This window comes from Aspergillus undulatus, assembly GCF_047715775.1.
Source record: "Aspergillus undulatus strain CBS 261.88 unplaced genomic scaffold BDV17scaffold_3, whole genome shotgun sequence".
In the NCBI taxonomy this organism is placed as follows: domain Eukaryota; kingdom Fungi; phylum Ascomycota; class Eurotiomycetes; order Eurotiales; family Aspergillaceae; genus Aspergillus; species Aspergillus undulatus.
The window spans coordinates 996,104-1,023,682 of NW_027396607.1; the positions used below are offsets into that span (position 1 = coordinate 996,104).

The 27,579-nt window shown below is 51.7% G+C and overlaps 9 protein-coding genes across 9 annotated transcripts; 5 read left to right on the forward strand and 4 right to left on the reverse strand.

Moving 5' to 3' along the window:
• Positions 1–29: 29 nt before the first annotated feature.
• Positions 30–2,432, forward strand: BDV17DRAFT_287199 (putative phosphatidylinositol-3,4,5-trisphosphate 3-phosphatase; the record flags this gene model as incomplete). Its single annotated transcript, XM_073761111.1, has 3 exons — positions 30–218; positions 566–650; positions 739–2,432. The coding sequence occupies 3 exons, from the start codon at positions 30–32 to the stop codon at positions 2,430–2,432; spliced, it is 1,968 nt and encodes a 655-aa protein (XP_073620383.1).
• A 232-nt stretch (positions 2,433–2,664) lies between these two features.
• On the reverse strand, positions 2,665–5,199 carry BDV17DRAFT_279202 (putative phospholipase A2 (PlaA); the record flags this gene model as incomplete). Its single annotated transcript, XM_073759670.1, has 1 exon — positions 2,665–5,199. The coding sequence occupies one exon, from the start codon at positions 5,197–5,199 to the stop codon at positions 2,665–2,667; it is 2,535 nt and encodes an 844-aa protein (XP_073620384.1).
• Positions 5,200–5,480: 281 nt separating this feature from the next.
• BDV17DRAFT_111738 (EXO70 family protein) lies at positions 5,481–7,941 on the forward strand. Its single transcript, XM_073753863.1, has 3 exons — positions 5,481–5,979; positions 6,039–6,256; positions 6,315–7,941. Exons 1-3 carry the CDS (start codon positions 5,696–5,698, stop codon positions 7,697–7,699), a joined length of 1,887 nt encoding a protein of 628 aa, XP_073620385.1. The 5' UTR covers positions 5,481–5,695; the 3' UTR covers positions 7,700–7,941.
• Position 7,942: 1 nt separating this feature from the next.
• Positions 7,943–10,176, forward strand: ade13 (adenylosuccinase ADE13). The gene is made up of 9 exons (XM_073753862.1): positions 7,943–8,093; positions 8,161–8,247; positions 8,304–9,031; positions 9,089–9,205; positions 9,262–9,334; positions 9,392–9,470; positions 9,529–9,535; positions 9,593–9,650; positions 9,732–10,176. The coding sequence occupies exons 1-9, from the start codon at positions 8,042–8,044 to the stop codon at positions 9,980–9,982; spliced, it is 1,452 nt and encodes a 483-aa protein (XP_073620386.1). The 5' UTR covers positions 7,943–8,041; the 3' UTR covers positions 9,983–10,176.
• A 1-nt stretch (position 10,177) lies between these two features.
• Positions 10,178–12,235, reverse strand: BDV17DRAFT_111757 (uncharacterized protein). Its single transcript, XM_073753864.1, has 5 exons — positions 11,836–12,235; positions 11,574–11,740; positions 11,184–11,489; positions 10,698–11,122; positions 10,178–10,623 (listed from the first exon to the last, which is right to left on the reverse strand). The coding sequence occupies exons 1-5, from the start codon at positions 12,135–12,137 to the stop codon at positions 10,597–10,599; spliced, it is 1,227 nt and encodes a 408-aa protein (XP_073620387.1). The 5' UTR covers positions 12,138–12,235; the 3' UTR covers positions 10,178–10,596.
• A 2,314-nt stretch (positions 12,236–14,549) lies between these two features.
• Positions 14,550–16,591, forward strand: BDV17DRAFT_111785 (PDK/BCKDK family protein kinase). The gene is made up of 3 exons (XM_073753865.1): positions 14,550–15,162; positions 15,246–15,394; positions 15,450–16,591. The coding sequence occupies exons 1-3, from the start codon at positions 15,051–15,053 to the stop codon at positions 16,431–16,433; spliced, it is 1,245 nt and encodes a 414-aa protein (XP_073620388.1). The 5' UTR covers positions 14,550–15,050; the 3' UTR covers positions 16,434–16,591.
• Positions 16,592–17,341: 750 nt separating this feature from the next.
• Positions 17,342–18,604, reverse strand: BDV17DRAFT_252238 (uncharacterized protein). Its single transcript, XM_073756523.1, has 2 exons — positions 18,022–18,604; positions 17,342–17,925 (listed from the first exon to the last, which is right to left on the reverse strand). The coding sequence occupies exons 1-2, from the start codon at positions 18,193–18,195 to the stop codon at positions 17,476–17,478; spliced, it is 624 nt and encodes a 207-aa protein (XP_073620389.1). The 5' UTR covers positions 18,196–18,604; the 3' UTR covers positions 17,342–17,475.
• Positions 18,605–18,622: 18 nt separating this feature from the next.
• Positions 18,623–21,205, forward strand: BDV17DRAFT_111811 (acyclic terpene utilization AtuA family protein). Its single transcript, XM_073753866.1, has 7 exons — positions 18,623–18,868; positions 18,915–18,989; positions 19,039–19,217; positions 19,269–19,912; positions 19,962–20,165; positions 20,239–20,378; positions 20,453–21,205. The coding sequence occupies exons 1-7, from the start codon at positions 18,811–18,813 to the stop codon at positions 21,064–21,066; spliced, it is 1,914 nt and encodes a 637-aa protein (XP_073620390.1). The 5' UTR covers positions 18,623–18,810; the 3' UTR covers positions 21,067–21,205.
• A 639-nt stretch (positions 21,206–21,844) lies between these two features.
• Positions 21,845–27,445, reverse strand: BDV17DRAFT_279207 (beta-glucan synthesis-associated protein-domain-containing protein; the record flags this gene model as incomplete). The annotated part of the gene is made up of 10 exons (XM_073759671.1): positions 21,845–22,763; positions 22,826–23,014; positions 23,072–23,709; positions 23,753–23,833; positions 23,881–24,333; positions 25,369–25,850; positions 25,895–26,417; positions 26,462–26,538; positions 26,604–26,682; positions 26,843–27,445. The coding sequence occupies 10 exons, from the start codon at positions 27,443–27,445 to the stop codon at positions 21,845–21,847; spliced, it is 4,044 nt and encodes a 1,347-aa protein (XP_073620391.1).
• Positions 27,446–27,579: the final 134 nt, after the last annotated feature.

The following is a 27,579-nucleotide window of genomic DNA, read 5'->3' on the forward strand; positions in this document are numbered from 1 at the left end:
AAGTTCTTTCAACACTCGAGTCTTCCAGCATGGCGTTCCTCGGATTGCCTGCTTTGGTACAGGGATTCTGTCAATGGCGGGCTTTGACAGTGACGTTTTCGTCTCTTGGTCCCGATTTCTTTGTTCACTTTACTCACGAGATCATGATTTCTGCTTCCGCTGTGGTCGAGTTCATCGAGGGCTTTGGTTTTATCTTGATCTCCATCTTCGTAGTAGTCGTACGTCTCGAGTGAGGCTATACTAAGGGCCGATCATCGATGACATCACAGTCTTGGCGTCGCGTCCCCTGTGAACCCAGAGAGCCTCGTCGCCTTGCCAAAAATCCCATGAAGCAAGGCACATTCCTACATACTGATCTTCATTCCCTGTACATACTTCTCCTGACTCTTTCCTTTACAGACTACTCCCACTCGTTCTTCTATCCATCTCCCGCGGCAGGGTCGACCACTGACAGCTTGTACGACTCATGGTATGCAGCTCAGCGAGCGCCCCCTCCCTCCACTTCCCCAGCATCTTCTGCCGTGCCCAGACTGACTTGCTGCGCTTGGCTTCTCGTCCAACCCAGGCCTCGATCCTCCGCCAGATTGTTGCCGGACCGCGACTACAACATCCTGAAACCGGGCTCGATCTTTGCTACGTTGCCGATAATAGTGAGTCCGCTCCGCTTTCTGCGCGCCTTTACTTATCTACCTACCTGCCACCTTGGCCGACTAACCATCGAATCCTCCTACGTCCTAGTAATTGCAACATCCGGTCCCTCGACAAACTACCCCAAGATCGCCTACCGAACGCCCCTGAAACAACTCATCAGCTTCCTCGATGAGAAACATGGCGCCGACTGGTGCATTTGGGAGTTCCGGGCCGAGGGCACAGGGTACCCCGATTCTGAGGTGTATGGGCGAATTCACCATTTCCCGTTCCCCGATCACCATCCGCCGCCGTTTGCGCTGATCCCGAAGGTTATGGCTAGTATGCGGAATTGGCTGCATAGGTTGGATGGGCCGGTTTCTACGTCAGGGGATGGCAAGGAGAATGAAAGTGGTGGGGGAAAGAAGGAGAAGCAAGGGCAACGCATTGTAGTTGTGCATTGCAAGGCTGGCAAAGGGCGCAGTGGGTCAATGGCTTGCTCATACCTCATCAGCCAAGAGGGGTGGAAGATGGAGGATGCGTTGCAGCGGTTCACGGAGCGGCGGATGAGGGTCGGTTTTGGGGAGGGCGTGAGCATCCCGAGTCAGCTGCGGTGGGTGCGGTATGTGAATCGGTGGACGAACGAGATGGGTAAGAGGTATGTTGAGCGGCCGGTTGAGATTATTGAGATTCATGTCTGGGGTTTGCGGGATGGTGTTAAAGTTGCGGTCGAGGGGTTCGTTGAGGACGGCCAAAAAATCAAGCATTTCCACCTATTCCGTGAAAATGAACACGTTGTTATGCCTGGTGACGGATCCCAGTCGAGCAGTACCGGGAGCAGCTCGGACGGCGACGGCGATGGCAACGGCAACGGCAACAACAACAGCACCGAGAACTTCAACAAGGCCAAACAGAAACTCAAGCTCAAGCCCAAGTCCAAGTCCAAATCAAACCTCAACACCCCCACGGCCTCAACACCAACCTCAGCCTCAAACTCCGCTCTCTCTACGCCCCCAGAACCTCAGTCCGCCGCAGAACCCGATTCCGACTCGGGCCTTTTCACTCCCAACCTGCCCAGCAAAGCCAACACCCTCGCAACATCGAACCCGATCTCCCAATCCACAACCAACACCAATCCCACCACCACCCCAACAACCACAACAACAATAACAGCCGAACCCCACCCGCACCCCCAAAAACACACCTCTGCCGTCCTCCTCCGGCCATCAACCCCCCTCATCCTCCCAAGCTCAGACATAAACATCGACTTCGAGCGCCGCAGCAAAGCAGCTTCCTACACGGGCCTGCCGATGGTAACATCCGTTGCGCACGTCTGGTTCAACCCGTACTTCGAAGGCGGCGACCGGTACGACTCGGGCGTCTTCGAAGTCGAGTGGGACGCTATGGACGGGATCAAGGGGACGAGCCGGAAGGGGATCAAGGCGCTTGATCGGCTTAAGGTGCTGTGGCGGTATGCGGGGGATGATACAGTTGAGGCGCGCGATGCAGATCACCAAAGAAGGCCGGTTAGTAGTGTGGTTGTGGAGGAGCCGAGACCCGGCGAGGAGATTCCGGAGACGAGGGTTGTGGATTGGAAGATTCGCGAGAGTGAGACTGAGAGGGAGGTTAGGGAGGAGGAAAGTAGTGCTGAGGATGACGAGGGGGCTATGAGGGCTGCGAGGAGGAAGGAGAAGAAGGTTGAGGAGAAGGAGAAGGAGAATATTCCGTTGCGAGATGAGGGTGTGAAGAATAAGAAGAAGGATGGAGATGATGACGAAGACCGAAAGGATAAAGCGCCGGAATAGACCTCCATCCCTTGATCGTCTGATACCCACACCCGGTGATGCACACCATGCACATATATACGATAATTATGTCCATGGATATTTCTATTGTACAATCGTATGCTCTGTACATGCATAAACGCTAACTCTAAGCGAGACCCAAAATAAGTAAACCATTCAAAAGGAAAGAAAGTTAAGTAAGAAGGACAGAATAGAAAGAAGTCAGCCAAGGTATAAGATCCAAATCCATCTATCAACTAAGCATCAACCCCTCCTTATGAGGCCTCGCCTCCTTCTCCTCCCTCTCCAGCCGATCCTTCTTCTTCCGCTCATAAACGCCCCGAACAACACGCTTCACCTGTTCCTCACCCTGCGCGAAGTTCGCCTTCGCGAGGCCAACAACGGCGTCGATCTGTTCGGGCGTGTAGACGAAGTTCCAGGTTGAGAGGAAGTCGTCTACGTCGGGGTCGATGTTGCCTGGGTGTGGAGAGAAGGGCTTTGAGGGGCCTGGAGAGTTGGATGGTGATGTGGGTGTAGATGAGGATGAATTTGATTTTGTGTCGGAGACTTCGTGCTGGTTGGATGCGGATGGTGTCTTCAGGGAGGAGGTTGGTGGGAGTTCGGGGGCTGAGGAGTTAGGGAGGAGAGGGAAGTAGACGACTGCGATGCCAGCGTCGGGGCGCATGAGGTGGAATTCGGATTCGGTGTGGTGGGAGTCGGGCTGACGGGGGTCGAAGAGGCGCTTGGAGGGTGGTGGTTCCTTTTCGGATAGTTTTTCTTGCATGGTCCCTACCCAGACGTTGCAGTAACCTAGCTCTGAGTCGCGGTGTGAGGGCTTGGAGTCTGACTTGTTTGCGGCTTCTTTGGTGGAAGTGGGTTGACTTGGCTGGTTGTTGTTAGATGAGTCCTGTGCGGCTGTGACCTTTTTGTTGAGGGTCTCTTCCGAGATGTTCTGGGGCTCTCGGAGGGTTTCCTCTGTTTCTTTGGAAGTGTCGGATGCTTTGGGCCAACCTGCTCCAATTGGCCAGCCTTTGATCCCGCGTTGACGTGCGTAGCCATCTACGACAGATAGCCAGTTCTCTTGTTGGATGTCGGCTGAGTTGTCAAAGGCAATGATGATGTCCACGTCTCGACCTGGCCGAAGCAGCGGGTAGATTGGGAGGTTGTTGCTCATTCCCGCATCCATAAGCCGCAAGTGTTGGCTTTGGAAGATCGATTCGGGACAGGACGGGGGTAGCTGGTCTTTCATTCCAAGAACATAATTTGGTATAGTTGCCGGATCGATGGGATGCACTCGAACAAGGTCTTTTGACTTGCCCTGAATCAAGGAATCAATGCCTCCGAACCCGGCAATGCCTTTGACGAGTGGACGAATTTCCTTGTAGTAATGCGAAAGCGTAGCGCAGAACGCGCTACCCCATACTCCCATCAGACCGCCAACATGTAGCTCAGGCATGGGAGCAGCCCCAGAAGGAGCCTCGTTCTTCCCGTTCTTGAAATGTCTTCCCAGAGCCCATGTAGGTATACCCGCGTTGAGCTCCTCGCAGAAGAACTCATACGGAGTGAACTCAAACCATTGGAACCAGGACTCGCTCTGGGATTCTCTGATCAGATCCTCAGGCATCGGCTTCTTTCCAGTTTCTGCTTTTCCCTTCAGGACCGGAATCTCGTGACGAACAGCAGTATAAATTGGAAGCGGGTGAGCTCCGTCAGCGATATTGCGGCTTTGGTTGGATAGCTTGAGGTCGTAGTCCGAGGCTCCAAGTTCTCCCTTGGGCACGAGCAACCGTGCAGCCAAAAGCATTCCGTAAATATCTACCAATCCGAAATCAGCTGCTGGGTCGCCCTTCAATTTCTGGACTAGGCCACTGAGAAGATACTTGTTGGTTGGCGCATGAGTGAGCAATTTGAGCGCCTCTGGTGGGAATGCCATGTGAATCCCTAGTCTGCTCTTCAAATGAGCCACCAGCTTGGTGAAGTTACGCCCAGTAATAGAGGAATTGTAGAGGACCTGTAGCCAGCAACTGCCGCTAACACCAGCAGTGTAGGTTACACAGTCCCAAAGCCCAGCCTCTTGCGTAGCTAGATATGAACCGGTACCGGCAACAAGAGCACGCAGACCACCCCCTGAACCGCACATAGAGATGATCGGGACGTCATCGGGATGTATGTCCTCTTCGGGTATGTTTAAATAAGCTGATAGCGCTTTCACAGCATGTTTCTGCCGCTTTCGTCTAAACTCCAGCTCATCGGGACAGAGACCATCCCCGACTCGAACCTTGGCCTCGCGAAGGATCTCCGGGTTCAAGTCTGGGTCCTGCGCCTCCCTCCAGATCTCATCCGCTAAGGAGCCCGGAGCTAGAGAAAGCTCGCGCTGAAGCTTCTGCACGGTTTCCGGAAGGAATTTCGTCCAGTCCGGGATGATGTAGTTTTTGATCTGCTCGAACTCAATCCATTCCGGCGAACCGACAGACTGCTTCACGCCGTCGAATCTCTGCATAATGTGGGACCATACAGAGGAAGATTCTGGTTCACCACTGTGGAAGTTTCCCCCGACGCGAGTCTCGGAGCAGCTTCGGCCAGTACTTCCATCTCCAATTGAGTTATGAGATTGACCGCGGGCAAGATTCGTGGAGGTGGTTGAGTATGGTGCTTTCGGATCGGCGTGTAGTAGGAATAGCTGGGAGTTGTTTCGCGCGGCTTCAATTGAGTAAAGGACGCGGCCACCCACATAGATCAGGGCGGCCGAAGGAGCGAATCGAAGGCAGAATGCCCTCGCAGCACCCATTTTGCGGAGGGCACCACGATTGGCATGTGGATGGAAAGGAGGCATCGAGGAGGCATTGAGGAGGCATTGGCAGGCGGGTTTAAGTAACGCAAGTTGTGCCTGAAAGCGGCACGATTGGCCAAGCTTGGCCAAGCCCGACGATCACGAAGGGTTCGGTGACGTATAATCACGTGATCTATGCTTCGGATATACCTCGGACCGCATGAGCCCTTTTGAGATTAGCGTCATGTTTCGTCCGGGGGAACAGGCGGCTGCCGACTGAGCTTGACACTTTGCGCTGACCTATACCAACCTTAATCAACACTCACTTACTAATTCACAATCTATGAGAAACAGGGGTTAATTCGTGAGGCCGGGCGCCTCAGCTGTCTTTTCTCTCTCTGTTATACCCACACTTATCCCTGCGCATCGATACGAGACATGATATCCGTTATCTGTACAGTTTGTCGACAGTTCTTGATTTGAATACCTGGAATTCCGCAGCCCGATTGATACCATGATTGCACCGAGGAACACGGCTTTTGCCGAAGAGAGTGCTGAAGTGGAGGTGCTGTATGCCAACCTCGAGAAGCTGAAGGGTCTCACCAAGAAAATCCAAGGCTCTCTTGTGCGTCTCGAAACCGGAGGAAATGTCGTTAAGCATGCTATTGGACCCATCTATAGCAACACGCAGTCGCTTCAGATTACAAATAACAACATCGACAAGATCAACGAAGCTATCAACCGCCTTCGACAGCCACTCGATGCGAAGAACCGAGAAGAGGGCATCATTCGCGCTGGGTATGCATCTTGTCGGATGATCTGCGCCGCTTGTAACTAATGCTGACTGAATTGAATAGACCGCAGACCGATGATCTTGCGCAATATCTTGCGGCTATGAAGCGCGTGGACAATGCACTGGTGGACTTGACATCGACAAATCTGAAGTCGAATCAAAAAGCAATCAGCGAATTTACATCTCTATTGGGCACAGGCAATACGAAACTTCAGGATCTACTGCGGCTCAAACTGGGCCAGCATGTCAACCCTATTGAGCCATTGCACTACCTGACGAAGGGTACTTACTTATAACCCCGCTCAACTTAACGCGGATACTGACCCTTTGTTTCACATAGATCTTCCATTTCCAAGGATACCTGATGAGAGCATTGCGGAGATTGCGCCGATATGTGCTGCAATCAGCTCGGCAGTAGTACACGTTCCTCATCGTGGCGAAGGTGGAAGCCCTGCCCTTAAAATATACGCCGACATACGAGGGCCTTACATCACAAAGAGCGCACAAAACCTTTCTCTTGCATCTCTCAATACTCTGAAGCGAAGAGCTGGCGATGGGCCGTACAAACAGGGCACCAATGGAATAGGAATCTACTCCAATGCTCTAGAGGCCTTCGTATATGCGGAGTGGGAAGCCATAACGCGGATTTTCACCGGAGACCATCAAGGGTTGGCCTTACAAATGACTTGCCGCTCCGTTATGGCCGAATATTCCAAGACTCTTCGTGAACTCAATCAGTACATCCGCTCGAATCTCATGACTGATTGCTTCCTAGCCTTCGAGATCATTGACATAGTTTCAGCCAAGTCTTTTGAAGTAGCCAGAAAGACTGGCGAACTCAAGAGTCTGTTCACGGAAGCTTTGAGGCCTGTCCGAGAGACTGCCAAATCGTCTTTGTCAGAACTACTTGAAGAGACAAAGCGCAAAGCTGCAAGTATTACCATGCTTCCGCCGGATGGTGGCCCTGTACCCCTTGTGAATGAGGTCATGAGCTCTCTTACCACCCTTACTAGCTTCGCCAAGCCTCTTGCGTCTATCTTGACTTCCTTGGGCGACGGAAACTGGCGCTCGACATCCAACGCCACAAGTAACATCCCCTTGGACGTCAACCCGGACAGTGACGCACTCTTGTCGCACTTTATTCTGGATATGATTGAAGCACTAATGATATCTCTGGAGTCTCGAAGCCGTGCCTTGCACCGCTCAAAAGCCGTCCAAGGTGTCTTCTTATCAAATGTCTTTTGCCTCGTGGACCGTGCAATTAGGTCTTCGGAGCTAGCGAGATACCTTGGCTCTCCAGATAGTATTTCGAGGATTGATACGTTCCGCAAACGGGCGACTTCGACATACCTAGATGCTTGGAAGGAGACGTCGCACTACCTCCTTGACGTTCAATACACGTCTGGCAGGGGCGGAACCAGGCCACAATCCGGTGGAGCGGTGGATTCCAGCGCTATCGTTAAGTCGCTTTCCTCTCGCGACAGAGACGCAATCAAGGACAAGTTCAAATCGTTCAATGCAAGCTTCGATGAGATGGTCGCACGCCACAAAGCCTTCTACATGGAGCGAGAAGTGCGTAGCGTGCTTGCTCGTGAGGTGCAAGCGGTTCTTGAACCTCTTTATGCGCGATTCTATGACCGTTATCACGAACTCGACAAGGGTCGCGGCAAATACACGAAATATGACAAGGGCAGTCTGTCCGCACAACTCGTGGCGCTGCAGTGATCCTTTGGTTGAGAAGCATAGTACAACTGGCAGGCCCATGTTGTTGACGTGGATGGACCCATCCTTTTTGGATCTGATATATGGTTCAATGTCCATAGTAATGTGTGTTTATACAGTCCGATCTCGGCTGTTCCTGGTTGGGGGATTGATCTGATGAAGGTCATGTGATGATAACGACTCCGATAACGTGATTCCCATTGATAACAATCGACCCCGCCAAAAAATAGTCGTAGCAAATTTCGTCTGGGGGTTGACACATAGTTCTCTCTGCCATCCCCGGCCCCTTTCTCCCTCCGCAGCCTCTCAGTTTCCTCCAGGCCGTTCCAATTGCTGTCTGACACCATGTCTTCGAGCAATGATGTGTACCAGACGCCTCTGAACTCGCGATATGCGAGTGAGTCCCCCTCGCTCGACACCACGCTTTCGTCATACGATTAGATTCTGATAGCTCTGATATATAGGTGATGAGATGAAATACCTCTTCTCCCCCAGGAATCGGTTCTCTACGTGGAGATCACTGTGGTTGTGGCTTGCAGAAGCTGAGAAAGGTACCTCATTCTGCCCCTAACCCGCCAGCCCCACTACGATATACTAACAGGCACAGAGCTTGGCCTGCCTATCACCGCCGAGGCCATTGAGCAGATGCGGAAGAACACCATCATCAAAGACGAGGAATTCAAGGTTGCCGCCGAGGAGGAGAAGCGCCGCAGACACGATGTCATGGCCCATGTCCACGCATACGGTCAGGTTGCTCCTGCAGCTGCAGGGATTATCCACTGGGGTGCGACCTCTTGCTACTGCACAGACAATGCCGACCTGATCTTCCTGCGTGACGGCCTTAACATCCTCATTCCCAAGCTGGCTGTTGTCATTGACAAACTGTCTGCTTTCGCCAAACAGTACAAGGATCTTCCTTGTCTCGGTTTCACCCACGGGCAGCCCGCACAGCTTGTCACGGTCGGAAAGAGAGCGTGCTTGTGGATTCAAGACTTGCTGATGGACTTGAGGAACCTTGAGAGGGCACGCGATGATTTGCGATTCCGTGGTGTCAAGGGCACAACCGGAACCCAGGCTTCGTTCCTTCAGATCTTCAACGGAGATCACAGCAAGGTCGAAAAGCTTGACGAACTCGTCACTGCAAAGGCCGGGTTCGATTCCGCTTTCATCATCTCTAGTCAAACATACTCTCGAAAGATCGATGTTGACGTAGCCAATGCTCTGGGCTCGTTCGGATCCACCTGCGAGCGCATCGGTATCGACATTCGTCACCTAGCGATGCTCAAGGAAGTCGAGGAGCCGTTTGAGAAGGACCAGATTGGCAGCAGTGCAATGGTCGGTATCCGTGCATGACATTGGATAATGCGATTCGTTCTAACCAGAGCAATGCAGGCTTACAAGCGCAACCCTATGCGGTCCGAGCGCCTGTGCTCGCTGGGCAGGCACCTCCAGAACCTTCCCAAGGATGCCCTCGACACCTACTCCGCACAGTGGTTTGAGCGTTCATTGGTAAGACATCCCGTGCTATCTCTACTGGTCTGCGCCAGCCTCTCACATCACAACAGGACGACAGCGCCATCCGCCGGATCAGTCTCCCCGAGCTCTACCTCTGCGCGGACGCGTGTCTTATCCTCCTCAGTAAGTGTCAAACAGTCCAGAATCGATTCAGATTCCGTAAAACTGACCACCGGTCAGACAATGTCACTTCCGGATTCGTGGTGTATCCTGAAGTCATCAAGCGTCGTGTGAACGATGAGCTTCCGTTTATGGCAACGTGAGTCAACACTATCCTCAATTCATCTCATCAACTCTGAGACTAACAATGCGTCTAGTGAAAACGTATGCAACTCCTATCACTCGCCTCACATTGGACTAGCAACTAACGCATGTACCTAGGTCATCATGGCCTGCGTGAAGAAGGGTCTTTCCCGCCAAGACGCCCACGAAGAAATCCGTACTGTCCCCCATCCCATATATCCCCCACCCTCATTCTCATTCTCAACAACACCCCGTCTAACATAAAGTCTACGAACAGGTGTCCTCTCCCACCAAGCGTCCGACAACGTCAAGAAGCACGGCAAGAACAACGACCTCCTCGACCGCATCCGCCGCACCGCTTTCTTCGAGCCTATCCTCGGCGAGCTCGACGCTCTCCTTGACCCCAGCACCTTCGTTGGCCGTGCTCCCCAGCAGGTCGAGAAGTTCACCTCGACTGAGGTCAAAAAGGCGCTTGAGCCCTATGCGACTCACCTCGCTACTGCTGAGACCTCTGCTCTCCACGTTTAGACTTTTGCAATCAGCGTTCGATAGTTGGGTCGGTCAAATCCGAGTTTATTCGGACAGGGGGCTCATTGGGCAGCATGCGTTGGAGTAGATCTGATGTGGACATTTCGTCCTTAGTGACGTGGCGTCCATACTCAAACCAAAGCTAGAGCGAAAAGTTCACTGAAGGGGTTCATCATAGAGAAAAATGTGATGTATATAATAACGATTTGATGGTATAAAACGAAATCTATTTGGCTAGATATGAGCACCTCGCAAGCGTAGCTGATACATACCTTTCTTCCCGAGACAAGACAACATATGTGCAGACGTATCCATTAGTCCCCCGAAATTTTGAACAAGAAGCAAAATAGAGGATCCGAATTAGAGCGTCCACGGCGACAGAAACCGCGACACGAAAACAGACGCAGAACCTCGGAATCTAAAAGGGAAGGAGAAGAGATGCAAGAAAAGAGAAATTCCCATAAAAACCATACCTAGGTACCCGATTCAAACCAAGCAAGGCCCAAGCCATTACCAAGCCGTCATACCAACTTTTTTGTCTGCCATACCTCATCAATATCATCATCAACAACATCTGCCCACATCGAACGGGGTATAGTTTGACCATAAGGAGGCTAAAGCGACGCTAGCCAATTGATGATCTGTGACTTGTCAGTTTACTCTTTGGACATACATGCAGAGCATCTGCAATGCGACCTGTGAAATAGGATCTTACCATCATCGCCTGCATGAGGGCCACATCCTCGCCGTAGCGCACGCCGTTCCAGCTCTCAGCCTGCAACGTCGCATTGTACATGCCTAGAACGTCGATTCCTCTGCTTTGGGCCGCCTGGGCCGTATCTTTGGTGTATTGCCAGGTGATTGCATGGACGTTATCCCCTGGAGGCTTTTGGTGGCCGGGGGCCGTCGGACCGATCCATAAGAATGGCGTACTCCTTGCGCTGGTTTTGGCTAGAGTGAGCCATTCGTCTATGCTTTTTGTTGCGGTTTCTAGGGAATATGAAGTTGCCATAGAGAGGCTCTGGATGACGGCAACGGGCTTCTTCTCTTCGGAGGACCGAGCGAGAAGACTCTTGAATCTGTTGTGTGCGCTGCTCGGCGCTGGCGAACCGCTGATGGGGAGAAACGTGTGCGGTGTGTCTAAAGAAAATGGTCAACATTCCGTGGATAGAATCGGTTTTTCAACGGCTGAGAGACTTACAGTTAGAACAGGTATAAGGGTTTTGGGTTTTCTCATTGCCTTCTTCGGAGTATAGCTCCTCGCTCGAGGTAATTCGTGCGGAGGAACAGACAGAATTTGTGAGTTGAGAGTTGCATCTACAATTCATGCCCAAGTTACTGCCCATCTCCCACTCTTTCAAGGACCCCTGCTTCAGGTCCTGGCGGAGTAGGATGTTGAACCCTGCGTAACCGTCGGCTAGGGAGTCATCGCCGATAAAGAAAATGCCATCGAAACGTCCCAGAATTTCACAGATCTCTGAATTGGTGTACCATCGATAAAAACAGTCTTTTAACACGAATCAGTAATCAAGAAGGAAATAGAGTTGCCGCGAGTTCGAGAGCGCAACATCGCAATCAATGCCTCACTGACCTTGGGAAGTATAAGGGGCGCCAAAGCCATGACGCCCGCCATTGCTCATTGAACTGAGCAAGGACTCACGAGACTGGCAGTACAGCTCGTCACCAGAACGAGGAGGAAGATAAAGAGCTTGAGAGGAGATGCCGCAATCTTCGCGGCCCACGTACTGAGCTAGCAGACTGTAAGCAGAATTCAATAAGTATCGTCCACTATTCAGTGAGATATACCCAGTCCAGAGCTAAAAAGAAAAAAAAAAAGAAGAAGAAAAACTTACTCATCCCCGGCGTTTGGCGTGATCGCGGGTTTCGAGGAATATGAGAAGGGGAGATAGAATATATCGCGGATGAGCCAGACTATGTAGAGCACTCCCAACACCCAGAGAGATGCCATGAGCTTGTAGGTAGAAGACCGCCAGGTGACTCTCCGAACCAGCCTGCGTCCGCCAGGCCCTTCGATCGGGCCACGCCGCTGGGAGTATGAACTGCTATTTTGCATGCCGGAGAAGGGGTAGGCCTGTGCTTCGTTGACAGATGATGAAGCCAGTGAATCACTATTGGAAGCGCGGCGACGTGACATCTTCTGTTTTATACATGGACCAATTGTGCCAAAAGTACAGTGGGATGCTGATTCAGGAGTCGAGGGCGTGTGATCCTTGTCCTTAAGCTGCGTCGCTAGCGGCAGGAGATTGAGACGGTAGAAAAAAGAAAAGGGAGACGAGACGCAAAGACGGCGACAGAGAAAAAAAGAAACAAGAAAAGTAATCCTCTAGGGCTCAGCAGAATAATCGGCCCACTAACTGACTGCAGAGAAAAAATAATACAGAAGCGGCCAGGAATGAAGCGGATGGGTCGCTGTTAAGGAAGAGACAGCGGGAGGAGCGACGAGGCCGGAGAGGGGCCCGACTTCTATCGTGCGTTCTGTTGTATTTCCTCTTTGGGACCATTTCGTACTTCTGACCTTCTCTCCTCCTTCTCTTCACAAACTCACCCGCTCCATCTCAACTCGCTGAAACTTGTGTCTATCCAACTTTCTGCATCTGCCTTCATTCGATAGATCAACTAACATCGACCCAAACGATCCCTAGTCACGTCGACGTACCAGATTTGCCGGCAAAGCTGCCAGGATAGCTGCCAGGGGCCACTTGTTGAAGAAAGGCATTATGGAGTCATGACTATAGAACAACTCCAACCGCTCCTCTGCTTTAGCCTCCGACTGCACGAGCGCGAAACGGGCAATCTGGAATCTGCGGATCCTTCCTGTTTATCACCGGAGTAAGTGCTGACCCTGGGCGAACGACGAACCTTGCTACAGGCGCGGCAAGAAATATATTGGATCATTTGGACATTCTAAAAGTACTGATGACGATGAAATGACAGTGCCAAAGTACAGAAAGATTGACATCGCGGTGTGCACGCTTGCATCATAATAGTTGCTACTACTCGCTTATGCTGCATGAAGAACTTGACAACTTACAACATGATCCACCCGCTCAACGCAAGCCCTGATTTACCTCTCCAAAATAATGACCTCAACCGATTCATCAGCACGAACATCCTCGCCGCCGAAACCGAATTGAATTGCTCTCCTTCCCTTCCTCGCCAGCCACAAGATAACGGCGTCGCCTCGGACGAGACGTAAACACAGAGCCAGTCGAGGATAGCAATAATTCGCAGCGTGCATTTCTGATGGTCTAGACACTCTGCGGTGGTGAATTGACAGCCAGTGAGATAACCCGTCGGCGGATTCGCAGTCGCAAACTGTTATGGTTGGTTGGGTCGACAGATGTCAAACAATAAACGAGACTCCACCGTCCCGGCGTTCTTTCAGGCTCGCACAAGGCTTCGGGCGGAAGAGGTGGAAAATCTAGCACACGATTGCGACGGCGTCCTTCGATCTTCCCCTCAATTGGCTTCCCGAAAGCACCTCAACTAGAAAGGAAATTGAGTTAAATTGCGGTTGATGGCTGCTGCGGCGCAGCGCTTCCGCAAGAGGCACACCCCCTCCTCCACCGTTGCGCCTAGCCTTTTTCTTTTGGGGTTTTTTTGCCGTTGGAACCAAGAACCCTGAAGGCATGGGCCGTTGGAGAGGCCATGATGACGACAGCAAAGCTAGCAGCGCAGAACCGAGACGAGAGATCTGAGATACACCCCAGACACCTCTAGTCTGATGTCGTGCATCACTTGCGAAGCCGTCGTCGCAACTTTATTTAGGCCTTGTTAATGGCTTCCTTGCACTGACCCCACTTCAGCTACTACATATCTACAGGCAGATTTAACCGACAAGGGGCATCAGTATGGTTACTTGATAATGCAATCGCTATCGTCACTTCACAACAACAGCCTACTTTCACAAGCACCACGACAGTCGTGCTTGACAACGGCTACCATGAGGGTAGTATCTAAGTACAGAATTGATGCTGCTTTGGAAGTGCTGAGAAGTCTATCTTATATGGTCTCGGGGCGACTATTTGAGCCCAATTCTCTTTAAACATAAAGAGTTGACTGGTACGTTAGATAGGCCACTGCTAATTCACGTGACGCGAATCCTAGGAAACCCTGGAAAATAGATTTTGGACTCAAAAGAGTCAAAGGCCCAGGGGCGTAGCATCATGATGCTTGAGTCTCGTGATTCAAGGGTTTAAGAATCACCTGACTGGATTGTCTGCAGACTGCAGGAGTAGGAGTATGGGGTCGGGTTATTCACCGGCGAAGAATTGAACCATTTTTCGGGCGAAGGGGAGATCCGGAGCACTGTTCACATTACCATCGGCAATTCGACGCTCAGAACCTGGACCGCCCGAAAGGTGGGGTGTGCTTTTGCAGTCAAGCCGCGGGCTGGCGATCCTCGGGTCGATGCAGCACAGGAGCAGTTTCCATGTTGAACTGAAGACGTATGGCGTTTACTGACTGTTGTAGAAATTACCAGGATTGAGAAAGATATCAGCAAGAGCCCTATCCTGGGTCGTTATAGACTAGAGTTGATTCTTCAGGGATCGAGAGTTACAACTTGCAAGAGCAACAAGAGATCGTCTGATGTATTGCCAAGCGCGGCAGGATCACCCCCCACACGTGACCACCCCGGCCTATGGACTCTCCGCAAGACCAAAAGAGTCATTGCTGCTATTCAGCTTTACCAAACCCCATTAGCTTTGTCAATCTTCTCTCTGTGATGGCCCAGGAGTGACTCCTCCATTTGAGACGCCGACCTGACATTCTCCTTCTTCCCCCTGCGCTGACCGTGATCTTTCTCTTCATTTCCTCTGCTTGAGAGCTGCCACTCTCCAATTCGGCGACAACCTCGGTAGTAGTTCCCAGAGCTCTCCGACCTTACGATCCACGACCGTTTTATTCCCTGGCTGTCCCCCGTACACCGGATTCTCACATCCTCTATCTATCATTCTAGTATCTTTATCCTATCTACCTCTATCCGTGCCCAAATCAACTGCGATACATTGAATGTGACGGCCGTTCGGCCTAGTTCGCCTTCGACATGTGGAAGCCGTCGGAGCGCCTGATGGAAACCATCAGGCATTACGCCAGCTTTCCAGCAACTGGCGTTTCGCTCCGACAAATGGTGCAATTCGGAGATAGACCTTCGACCGGTTAGTTATCATGGACTTCATCCTTTCCTATTCTATGGCTTGCGCTTTGCTGTGACTGACATCATACTTCGCTCCCCAAATAGGAACTTTGTTTCGCGCCTCTCAATTCCTATCAGAAGAACTCCCGATCCGTCTCGCTCATCGTGTTCAGGACCTTGGGGAACTCCCAGATGGTCTAAGTGAAATGCCCTCCATAAAAAAGGTCCAGGACTGGTACGCGCAGTCGTTCGAGGTATGACTCACCCCACCCGCGCGACTGGCAGTATGAACTGACGAGAACTCCACAGGAAATCATCACTTTACCCCGGCCTACCCTTACGCAAGAGGTCAAGGCCCGTCTGCTGCGCCCAAACCGAATGAATAATGGCAATTCCAAGATTCTCGCTGAAACCACGCAAAACCCGAGTATCCGTGAGGGACAGTACCGATCTTCCACCACAAATGGCAACGGAAATGGCAAGGCTGCGGCTGCCAGAAGGTACTTCGTCCCCTCGGATGATCATGGACACTGGCCGCCCGAATTGAATGACTACAATGAACGATTCGCAAAGACTCTACAACAGATCAAACGGCGACACGACAGCGTTGTGACTACGGTGGCCCAGGGCATTCTTGAATGGAAAAGAAAGCGACAACGCCTACAAATCGACTCCACAATACAGTCATTCCTTGATCGGTTCTACATGTCTCGTATAGGTATACGAATGTTGATTGGTCAACATATCGCTTTGACTGAACAAACGCACGTTCGCCATCCTAACTATGTCGGGATCATCTGTACCAAGACCAATGTACGAGAGATAGCCCTCGAGGCCATTGAGAACGCACGGTTCGTTTGCGAGGATTATTATGGACTATTCGACGCTCCAAAGGTGCAGCTTGTTTGCAACGACAACCTGAACTTTATGTATGTTCCGGGACATCTGTCTCACATGCTTTTCGAAACCTTGAAGAACTCCCTGCGAGCCGTGGTCGAAACACATGGCGCAGACAAGGAAGCTTTTCCGGTCACTAAGGTCATCATCGCCGAAGGCAAAGAAGACATCACTATCAAAGTCTCTGATGAAGGCGGTGGTATCCCTCGGTCTGCGATACCCCTGGTCTGGACCTACATGTATACAACCGTGGAGCAAACTCCAAACCTCGACCCGGACTTCGATAAGAGCGATTTCAAAGCCCCTATGGCAGGATTCGGATATGGCCTGCCTATCAGTCGTTTGTACGCGCGTTATTTCGGCGGTGATCTGAAACTGATCAGCATGGAAGGGTAAGTTCTCCAGAAGAGAAGTAAGCGATTGACACTGAAGCTAACAAATTCCAGGTACGGAACAGACGTATACCTCCATCTGAACCGCCTATCTTCTAGTTCAGAACCTCTCCAGTGACAATTACCAGTCATGAGGGATGGTCGCGTTCGGTTTTCCACTTCACATAGACTTCACCCCTTTTACACGGAACCCGATCCAGCGCCATCTCAAGGATTGACGCCGATGAACATAGAAGCTATTCGCACACGGATGCGAACCAGGGAGGTCTCAGAGCGCAAGCAGGTCGGAGATGCCGAAAGCCTGCTCAACGCCGAAAAATTCAAATAAGGCCATTTTTGTTGGTCAACCCACTACAACTAGCTGAGCCAGCCCGCAGCTTCGGGTTCCGCACTCGCTCGTTTAGAACATTTGAAAGATCCAGGATCGCCCGCAAATACATTGCAGAAGATGCAATCCCGCACACGCGAACAACGTGATACGACGTCATTCATTGATCTAGACAGGACTCACTCTCCCTTGCGTTGGTCAATCCTGAATATCGATACCGGGACTGCGTTCAACAGATTCGATTGACTCTCGGTCTACCCGCGCTCATCTGACCGCAGGGAATAGCTTGACTCGACGGGGCTCATCGTGGATATGGTAGAGTGGCTCGCTCCATCTCACTCTCCTCCACCTCTTCCACCTTTCTATTATTCTTATTATCCTTGGTATCCGTCGCCTTTTATTCTTACCTTTCCTGTACCATAACTTCTCTGCTGTTTGTTTTACTGTGCCACGAAACGGCCGGAATCTATGAGCCCAAAGTTGAGAATGGCACCTTATGTGCCAATTCGCTTGTTGCTATTGGATGAGGCGCTTCACCATCTCAAATGAGAAATAAATTCTGATATAGACTTAAAGATCCCGAAACAACACCTCCGTACAGTGCACTCATAAATCATAATGGCCATTATATCCAGACAATAATCGTAACTCATAAACCGCCCTAGCATATCCCATCCAAGCCCCAACTCCAACCGCATCACATCACATTACCACCATCCTAGAACGAAGCCCCAGCCCCATAATCCTGCCTCTCCGCCCCACTCCACCTCCTCCGCCGTTCCCTATTCTGCTGCAGCTGATGGCGGCCCGACGAATCCCTCCTCCCCGCTCTAGTCCTCTCTGGAGTCCCAGCCGTCAGTCTCTTCATCTTGGCACTCGACACCGGCGACGCAGAAGCTGACGGCGACCCCATTCCCCCCAGCGTATCCTCCGCACCCGTACTCGCACTAGGAATGGGCTTATACCACCCGCTATCACCAGTCTCACAAATGTCAACCACCCCGCGCGGCACAGTCACAAGCTCGGTGTGCGAGGATAACGGAGTCAAGTGCGTTAGAGGCCGAGGCCGCTGGATCGTGAACTGATCTGCGCGGATTGCGGCGGCTGTGGTGGGGTCAGAGGGGGAGAGGAGGGTTGAGAGGAAGCGGCGGCGGGTTTGGGGGAGGGTCTGGCGCACTTGTTATTAGACGGATTCCAGACTTTCGGCTTTCAAGGATAGTAAAGCGGGCGAACGGTGGACTGGGCTGGATTTGACTGGACTCACCTCCTGCGCAGCTAAAGCCTGGATAGTGAGTAGCTCGCGATCCATCAGCACGCACAGCGCAGCATGCCGCTCTTCGCGGAGCCGGCTGCGGATATTCTCTTGTTCCACGGGCATGAAGGGCTGGTAGGCTGGTTGGCCGGGGGTGTGATGTCTTTCTGTTCCTGGTACGGACATTGTCGTCAGTAATATTATGTCGCTGGACTGGACAGAACTTGGTGGGTCGTACTGCTATAGCTTGCGCTTGCCATTCCGGGCTGCTGGTCGTCATTGTCGTCGTCAGATTCAGAGTCGATCAAGATGGGCGGTTGGGGTTGGGTTGGGGGTTGGTTGTAGCGCCATGGGCTGTTGAAGCCTTGGTTTGGGTTGAACATGCTAGGATCGTGAGTGTAGTATGGTCTTGAACTTAACAATCAGAGTTGGCGCTGTAACATCCACCGTGGACATCTAAGTTAAAAGGTTGAGATGGAGATAATTATGGAGCCTGAGGCAGCAATGAGCTCCTTCGGGTAAGAAGCTTCCCCGCTCACGTGAGAGCTACAAAAGAGCCTCATCCTGGAGACGTTTCTTCCTACCTGTTTCTTCTTTCAAGAGCTATATTGATGGCTGATCAGCCGAGAATGAATGCGCTTTCAAATGCCTAGCAGATGACTATTGGGCGTTATGGAGTGGAAAAGCCTAGGGTACTCGGCCAACCGGCTATACCTCCCCACCCCCTCAACTGTTAAATCCGCGCGACATCCGAGGTGAACAAGGAAATCGCCATGACATCGAATCCGGCCATCTATCACCATGTCGGACGAGAGAGGAAAACGTCCTGTTCGAGTAGCTAACTGCTCTGGCTATCACGGTGTGTTCCCATTCTACTATACACCTAAGACGTGCTGACGGCGCAGGCGACCCGGCGGAGGAGATGTATCGCCAGGCCACGCTGGGAGACGTCGACTTTATAACCGGTGACTATCTCGCGGGTAGCTGAATCAAGAACGGCCGCGATCTGTTCAAAGTGCTAATAGGTAGAGGTCAATCTCGCCAACAACGCTGAGGCCTGGCGCGCCGGAAAGCATTCTGGCTACGAGGAAACAGCCTGGGAGGGCATCCAGCAGACTGTCGATATCATTGCACAAAAGGGTATCAAAGTAGTTATCAACGGAGGTGCATTAGATCCCAAAGCTCTCGCTTTGAAGGTCCAGGGCTTGGTTCGTCTACATCTGACCCGGAAATAGAGAGCCTACAGCTAATTTTCCCAGGTCCGTGAGAAGAACCTTAACCTCCGCGTCGCATATCTGTCCGGCGATGATTGTTACTGTCGCCTTGGGCCAAATATGCCCAGGTCAAAAGCGGAGCTTCAGCATCTTGACTCAGACAATGACTCTGCCACCCCGGCGTCATTGACCTATGCCTTCCTCCATGGTTCAGCAGACGGCAAGGCCGTTCCTATGGTGTCAGCTCACGCCTACCTTGGGGCTCGTGGGATAGTCCACGGTCTGAGAAACGGCGCGGATATTATCCTTTGCGGGCGAGTAGCCGACGCCAGCCCTGTGATAGCGGCCGCTTGGTACTGGCATGACTGGGTGGAGACCGACTATGACCAGTTAGCTGGTTCACTAGTAGCAGGGCATCTCATCGAATGTTCTGCGTATGTGACTGGGGGAAACTTCTCTGGATTCGATGCATATGACTTCGACGATCTTGTTGCGCCAGGCTTTCCAGTCGCTGAGATTGATGCCGATGGGACCTGCATCATCACGAAGCACGAAGGCACCAAAGGCATGGTCACCGTCGATACAGTGCGGTGTCAGTTCCTCTATGAGCTTCAGGGGACCGTGTACCTAAACAGCGATGTGAACGCCTACATCAAGAACATAGCTGTTCAAGAAGTAGGAAAAGACCGGTAAGTGTCTTTATTATACTCCGCAACTCAGTCTCACAGTGTGCCATAGAGTCCGCGTTTCAGGGATTAAGGGCTCCCCACCGCCACCGACAACTAAACTGGCCGTCTTCTATCAGGGTGGTTACGAGGCTGAGATCCTCCTCAATGCTACCGGCTACGGTACCTCCCAGAAATGGGACCTTCTTGAGAAGCAAATTCGTCATTTTCTTCCAGAGTCCGCTCTCAGGGAGCTTGAGACGCTGGAGTTTCAGCGGTATGTCCGATTGTTTTTCCCTGATACTGTCATTCACCAAGGCATGGGCTAATATATTCATACTGCTTGGCAGAATCGGCACCCCGTCGCCTAACCCTACATCCCAAGCATCCAGCACAACATACCTCCGCATCTTTATTGCATCACGCTCGCCTCAAGCCGCGGGAGCAGTCGGACTCACGTTGAGGAAGATTTCATTAAAACATTTCTCTGGTACTCAACTCCTTTCTACCCACCCACTCTATCCCCATGATGTATTGCCACAGATACTAGCTAACAAGTAATAGGCTTCCACAGCACCCTCGACATGCGCACTGCAGTTCCCCGTCCATTCCTTGCATACTATCCAGCCCTCATCGCCCAATCAGACCTCAACGAGGAAATCAACCTCGTCAACCCCGACGGCACAGTCACCGGCCTAGACACAGGCCATCCGCCATCTTACGCCCCGCTCCAGCCGCGTGAGAACTACGACCCTGACCCTGTCGTTACCCCGATGTTAAAGTCCCTACTCACGGGCCCCACAAAGCGAGTCAGATTAGGCGACATCGCCCTCGCGCGCTCCGGCGATAAAGGCGGGAACCTGAACATCGGCTTCTTCATCCCTTCCTCTCTGCCTACCATCCCAGAAGCAAGAAAAGGGAACGAAGACGAGCTGACATTCTGGCTCCGGCAGTACCTAACCATTTCGCGCATGCGCACATTGCTTGGTTCGGACTGGCGTGATGAATATTTCATCGAGCGCGTGGAGTTCCCGGTCATCGGCGCGGTGCATTTCGTCATCTATGGGATATTGGGCCGTGGGGTGTCTAGCAGTTCCAGGCTAGATGGGTTTGGCAAGGGTGTAGCAGATTGGATTCGGGATGTGGAGGTTGATGCTCCTGTTCATTTGTTGGGATGAACACTCTCTGTCTCTATTGTACTTATGTCGGATGTGCTTAGGGGATATGTAACAATACGTGTCCAGCCCACCCTAAAATCAAATTTCATGCTATGCAAGAGTCACAATGCCCGTTCCGGTGCCTGTAGGAAGGCACAACCGGAACCGCCCCCGCCACAGTCCTCGATCGCGCCTTCCTTATCTGACATTTTGAGAAAGACTTCATTCATAAGGCAAGCACGACGGACTGGGCCCCGATCGCTCCTTCCTAACCATAAACCAGGCCCGAGGTGTCGCGCCTTCCGTGTTTCGTTTCCTAAGCCATTCTCGGGACATGTCTTAGTAAGGAAGGCGCGATGGCGGCCTCCGGGGAACCTAGCCCTTGCTCCTTCCCTGGATTATATCGCCTATATTGGATTCCTATCTCGTAAAGGCAGGTGCGACTCATATTATCCTGTCAAGGCAGGGCAGGTTGTCGCTCCTTCCTGGACCGTACGGGAGCGAGCTCAGGGTCGCTCCTTCCGAGTTTGGCTTTCAGGGTCCGGGTCAGGGCAGTGCAGAGCGGGCAAGTGCGATGGGTTGATCCCTCTTTTCTTTGGTTACATTCTATCTATGACACTCTAATGGCAGGTGCGACTGGGCTTAGGCGGTTGGTCCCTCCTTCCTCTAAACTATGGAATAGGTTGAATGGTCAGCGAGTGCTACGGGACCGTGGGAAATGTGAATGCGGATGAATTGCTTTATATATACATGTCGTGGCGTAATGGATGGGCTCCCCTCGAGCAAACAAAAGGTCTTACTATTCACCAAGCAAGGGTAGGCAATCGAGCATGTTCTGGAACAAGTCTGCTCGAGCCTCGGTGGTGCAGTTTCCTTGTTGTTTTTTGATTCCCTTTTCTGTTTCCTCTTGGGTCCCTTGGATAGTGCAACCCGACATACTAGCTCCAGATGTAGGGCTACCTTCACCTTCGAGCTTATCTTCGTGTTCAGGTTTACCATTGCTGCTGCTGCTCTCTGTACCGCTAAGGGTGGCTGTGTTCGTAATCGCAGTCTGTGGGCTGTCCCCTTCCAGCTCCTTTTCGCCAAAGTATACCCAGAAGTAGTCTTCCGTCCATCGAGGGCTCGACGGGTCAGGATGGGTCTCCGTACCGCCCGAGTAGACTGTGCTCGTCGTATCACGAGGCGAACCAGAAGTAGCCGTCAATGCTCGCTTGAGTGGGGAAGACGACATAGTAGAGGATTGTGATAGTGCGCTTGCGCGCACTGGTCCTTGGATAGTAGTAGTCGGCGAAGGGTAGATCACGTCCTCGCCTGGCGTTTGTCGCAGGGACATGAATTCGTCCACATACTTTAATAGCCGGATGTACTCGGTGAGTTTCAGCTGGAAGAGGTTCGGGTAGTAGTATAGCGCATCTGCGTTGAGGTCTGTGAAGAAGGGTGGTTTGAGGATGAATTCGTCGTTGCTGCTACTGCTGGAATTCCCGATATCTTTGGTATTTGAAGACTGTAACAGTGCCTTGGAGTGTCTCGGCCGACATAGCTCTAAGGCTTTCCATGAGACAGCAATAATAAGTCTCATGTAGTATTGGCTGCGGAGGAAGCGGGTGACCTCTGTAAAGAAGAGAAGCATGACTTCGTGGAGCTGTTTCTCTTCGGGTGTGGTTGAGAGCTGTGTTTGGATGCTTAGTAGGATTTGGGGGAGGAGGGTGTATGCCACTCTGCGTCAATCAGTAAGCGTTCGCAGTATAGATACTCAATTTAGGTAGAGGGAAGAGCGCACGCGCTTATAGGCAACTTATCAGCAACGCCGTGCTGAATGAGCTGCTTGACATTGTCGGCCGTTGAGCGGATTGCAGTAGCGAGCTCAGCGCGGCATGATTCGATCCGAGACAGGTCGGTTTCATCAATTGGGTATGCGTTGTAGCCGATGAGAAAGCATATTCGGTTGCAGAACGCAATGCGGGCAGACCTGAACAATCATCAGCTTCTCTCCGCTAAGTGGTCTTGTGTGGGTAGAGAGGCGCACTGGAAGTATATGGCGCAAAGATTCGTATAAAGCGTCATCGATGGGTGAATGTAGTATTCCTTCCCATCCGGGTTGGCCACCCAGCTGAGTTCCCAATCCAGCAGAGCAAATTTGGTATCTTCAAGTCTATCAAGTTGCGCTCGACGGTCCGCCAGACTAAAGGACATGCTCTGCGTCGTTGGATAAACGAGCATGATTACATCTGTGACTGCGACGACAAGATGGCATAGACTGGCAAGAACGCGGCAAAGTGCAATCTTTGTATCTGGAGAATACACCTCCGAATTCAGACATTCTTCTTCCAAGTCCTGGAACGATAATCCTGGCTGATGCAGGTCGAACTCGTCGGGGGTTATCTGAATCGGGCGACGCATGCCAAGGGAGATGATTCGGTCCCGGATCATGCAGCACCACCAGAGACGTTTAAGATCAGATGTCTTCCTTCCAAAACCTAATCCTGTAGGCCCTTGTGGAAGATGTTGATAGAGATGTGCTCGTTCTTTCTTCGCGTAACGGATTGCAATGCGTAGCCAGCGGGAGTTGTTTGAGCGTTCGGCGTCGGTGGTGTAGTAGGTTAGGAGAAGACATGCTTGGGAAATGACCAGGCGGTCTTGTTCAATGCCACTCTCGTAGAGGCGCTGTCGAGTTAGCCTGGTTCTTTGACTAGAATATGGTTAATACCTTCGCTCTTCGGTAGAGGTCGTCTCGCGCGGAAATCAGAGAGTCGTAGCCGCACTCTTTGGCGGCATTGATGGGAACGAACTACATCATTAGCATATGTTCAGGCTCAAACCAATCATGAGACTCACCGAACTAGCAGCAAAAAGCATGGCCTGGAAGAGCAATGTCGAGATCTTGCCGACACTCGCATCAACGCTGCGGTACCTTCTCCAGAACACCGCCTCATCGATCAAAGGGAGGCACGGGTGCACGTATAGGAAGTAATGCTTTGTAAAGACATCCAAAACTTCCTGAATAGGAACTCGTAGCGCCATTTGTGATTTGACAAACGTTAGATTCGTTTTTGGTTGTAGTTCGCCGGTGCTTGGGGTTGGTGTCTGGTATGTGCTCGTCTCCCGCTCCTTCACAATCGCCCTGAGCATCTGCTTCTCCTTGTCCCGCTTCCCTGAATGCAGTGTACATGGTCGACCATCTAGATGGCAATTCGTGCAGGGGAATCCGGTGATGGAACCGTCGCAGCGGACTTTGCGGGAGTGGCAGCAGGCACAGGCGCGAGCGGCGCGTCTTGAGCAGGCGTTGGGCTCTTTTTTGGGTTGGGATGACATTTTGGTGATTGTTGGAGGGGAAAGAGGTCAGGACTCGAGAGTCAAGAATTCAGAGACAGGCAAAGTATGGGAGAAGGAATTGCGGGGAAAGCTAAAGGATCGAAAGGAACTAGGAAGCCTAAGCAAGTCCGGGGACAGCGCATTATCAGCCACATTAATAATGCACTGAGCACTGAGCAGAAAGAACAGAGGACAGAGTTCTTTGTCTGCACTTTGAAGAGACTCCGGAGATAAGCATACCTCGCATCATGATCTCATTCATCTTCCCAACCAGGGTCAACCCTAGAATTGGGAATTGGGCGTTGGGGATGGGAGTCTGCGCGTGCAGATCATGGTCATCATGGCCCACACTTTGGGGAGTTGATCAGACTCTCAGACTCTAAGGGTAAGAGCCAGATGGGCCCACCGTCCCACATCCATAACGGCAATCCATGAGAGGACTGCATTACCGCCGAATTATGCGGAGGCGGCGTTCGTATTCCGGTCGCCCGCTGGAGACAGGGGAGAAGTGGCTGAAGGAGACTGGGTGGGATTGTCCAGTGAAAGAAAGTCGGAAGCGAAGGATCCGAAGAGACGGAAGATACGACGAAGGCTATAAGAGTCTGGACTTTAGCGAGCGCCGAGGTCCCCTTGCTCTTTGTTCTCCTTGCCTACTTCGCGAGGTCGGCTCGACCTGGACTACAGCAATCACGCGTAGTTGTTTGTATCATTCTGAGCGTGGTCAATTGATATGCTGGCAATTAGATCAAGCATCAACATCATAAGTAACTAGCGCGGTATAGTCCCAGGACCACCACATCGAGAAAATAGGTACACGACAGCCTCAACACCAGAGTATATGCCGCTAAAAGACAACGCTGTTGCCAGATAGATATTAATCAGATGAAAGCAAGGTCAACGAAATAGTAGTAATAAATCAACAACCATGCATGAGCTCATTCGTCGGCCATTCATATCCAGCATCAGTCCTAAATAAGTCAGCAGGCGTTCGCAAGTCCAATTTGATTATACATACCAAGTAGTCTTGTTCACGTTGTTATACGCAAGAGGATGATCCTTGATATACTCGGTGGTCTCATACCCGGGCGGGTCACAGGTGACGCTGACCTCGTCAGGATCCTGATAGATGCGGATATAGTCGAAGCGCATGTAAGCGGGCATATGCTTCATGATTCCATCGTCAATGGGGGCGAAACTCCATGCCATGCCCAAATTCATGACAATGGCCATTGGCTCCATTGGAATTACTCGCTGGCCAACGTTCCCATTAGGTCCGATAGATCGCGCGTCCAGTGTCCATGTCTTTTCTTGACCGACGAACCAGGTGACATCTCCGGTTGCTCCAGGTGTGTACTCGAATGCGTACGTTTGATATTGTTTTCCGTTGTACCAGTCGTTGTTAAGGTTCGTGATCCCAGACATGGCCTGTTGGTATGGCCCTCCTCTGTAGCTGTTAATTTGCGTGACGTCCTGATCGTATACCGCGGCAAAGTCTACACAATCAGTCAAACCCCGTCGATCAGGTCAAAGCACTCACCATAGTCTGGCATGTACCAAATATCAAACGGCGCCATCTGTAAACTTTGCGACACTGACCCTATCATTCTCGCAGCATCATCGTTCAAAGGCACCACGCTAGCTTCAATCACATCGATCTCAGGAGCACTACGAGCTCTGCCTGGGTTGGGATGGTCTGTCCCAGAGCAGGTACATCCCGGCAGTCGCATTCCTGGAAGCCAGCTGAGGCCGTCCGGGGAACTCTGGTTGGGAGTGATTCCCGCGTCACATTCGTCGTAGTAGCTATACGGCCACATGCCTTCCGTTGTAGCGGCATAGCCAGGCCGTCCTAGATTGCCCATCGCCCAGAAACCAGGCCAGAAACCGGAGACCTCGCCATCTCCTGGTAATGAAATGCTCGCTTCGAGACGGCCACCACTGAAGCATAGTTTATTCCAGCTCTGCACCATGCCAGACTGATACTTGACTTCGTGGTTTGGGAAGGAATCGAATCGAATCTCAAGCACTCCATCCCGCGTAGTTACTGCGTCGGGATCGTACCACTGCAAGGGTTAATGGCGTTCTACCTAGGGAGTGGGTGACCAACCTCGAGGTCCTGCGTCACTCCGTACCAAATATCCATAGCCTGGTAATAGGGATCATCTCCATCGTAGAACGTACGGCCTGGTTGTTGAACTCGTCCGAGAACTATATGGTCAGCATTGAATTGGCAGGGCTTTCTGAGACACCTACCACAAGCTTCCACTCCTTGCCGTCCGCGGACTTCTTTGTATGTGCTGGCTCAGGTGTATCCGGGTCTATCAAGCCCTTGCGTAGATTAGACAGCAAAGGCCGATCCCCAACGCCCAGACATAACGTATCTCCCGGCGCGCAATTTTGTGGGCTCGCCTTGTGAAAACCTCCCATGGCCGTGCTGTGCAAGTCAGTGAACCGCAGCATAGTCTTGAAGGTGCGCGCAGTCTTACACAACAGGATATCCGATAAACAGGATCAAAAATCCGATAGTAAGTATAACTAAGCCACCGATATTTATCATGCCCCTTCTGTTCCAGATGTCGCACTCTCGCTCCCTATCGCTCGGATCCGGGTTATGCAAGTAATCGTCTTTCTCTACATCTTCTGGGAACAACAGCAGCCCGTCCGTCGGCATGATATTGTACTTTTCGGTAACCGTCTGAGTATTCACATCGTTTTCATCGCTGTCTGCACGTGAAGATGGACGCGAATGGCTGTATCTCTTTGTGGTATAGCTGCCAGCTTCCGACGTCCAGCTTGTGCGTCGCGAAATAATGGACGGATTAGGCGAGGAAAGGTAATCCTTAGGTCGATTCGGAACTGGAGGTATTAAGAATTCTGTTGATCCCTGGTGGTTGTATGATGTGTCTACCGTCTGTACCGTTCCTGACGACTGGGACCTGGCAACTCCGGGTGTCAATGGGCGAACTCCATGTTCTGGAGGAACCGTGGGAAGAGAGCTCTCGTGCTCGTCCGAGAACACATCGTGCAGTTTGAAATTAATACTAATATGAGGTGTCTTTCGATAAGACGGCTCTTGGGAAGGTCCTGACATGTTGCTGGATGTGAGCTGTTCTCCCCAACTTATGTATACAGTGGGCGTCTAGTAACAAATGGCTTCTGGTGACTCAATTACCCTGAATCCCATCGGCTCTCTTGGCAAAGACGTTTTTTGTTTTTGATTTTTGA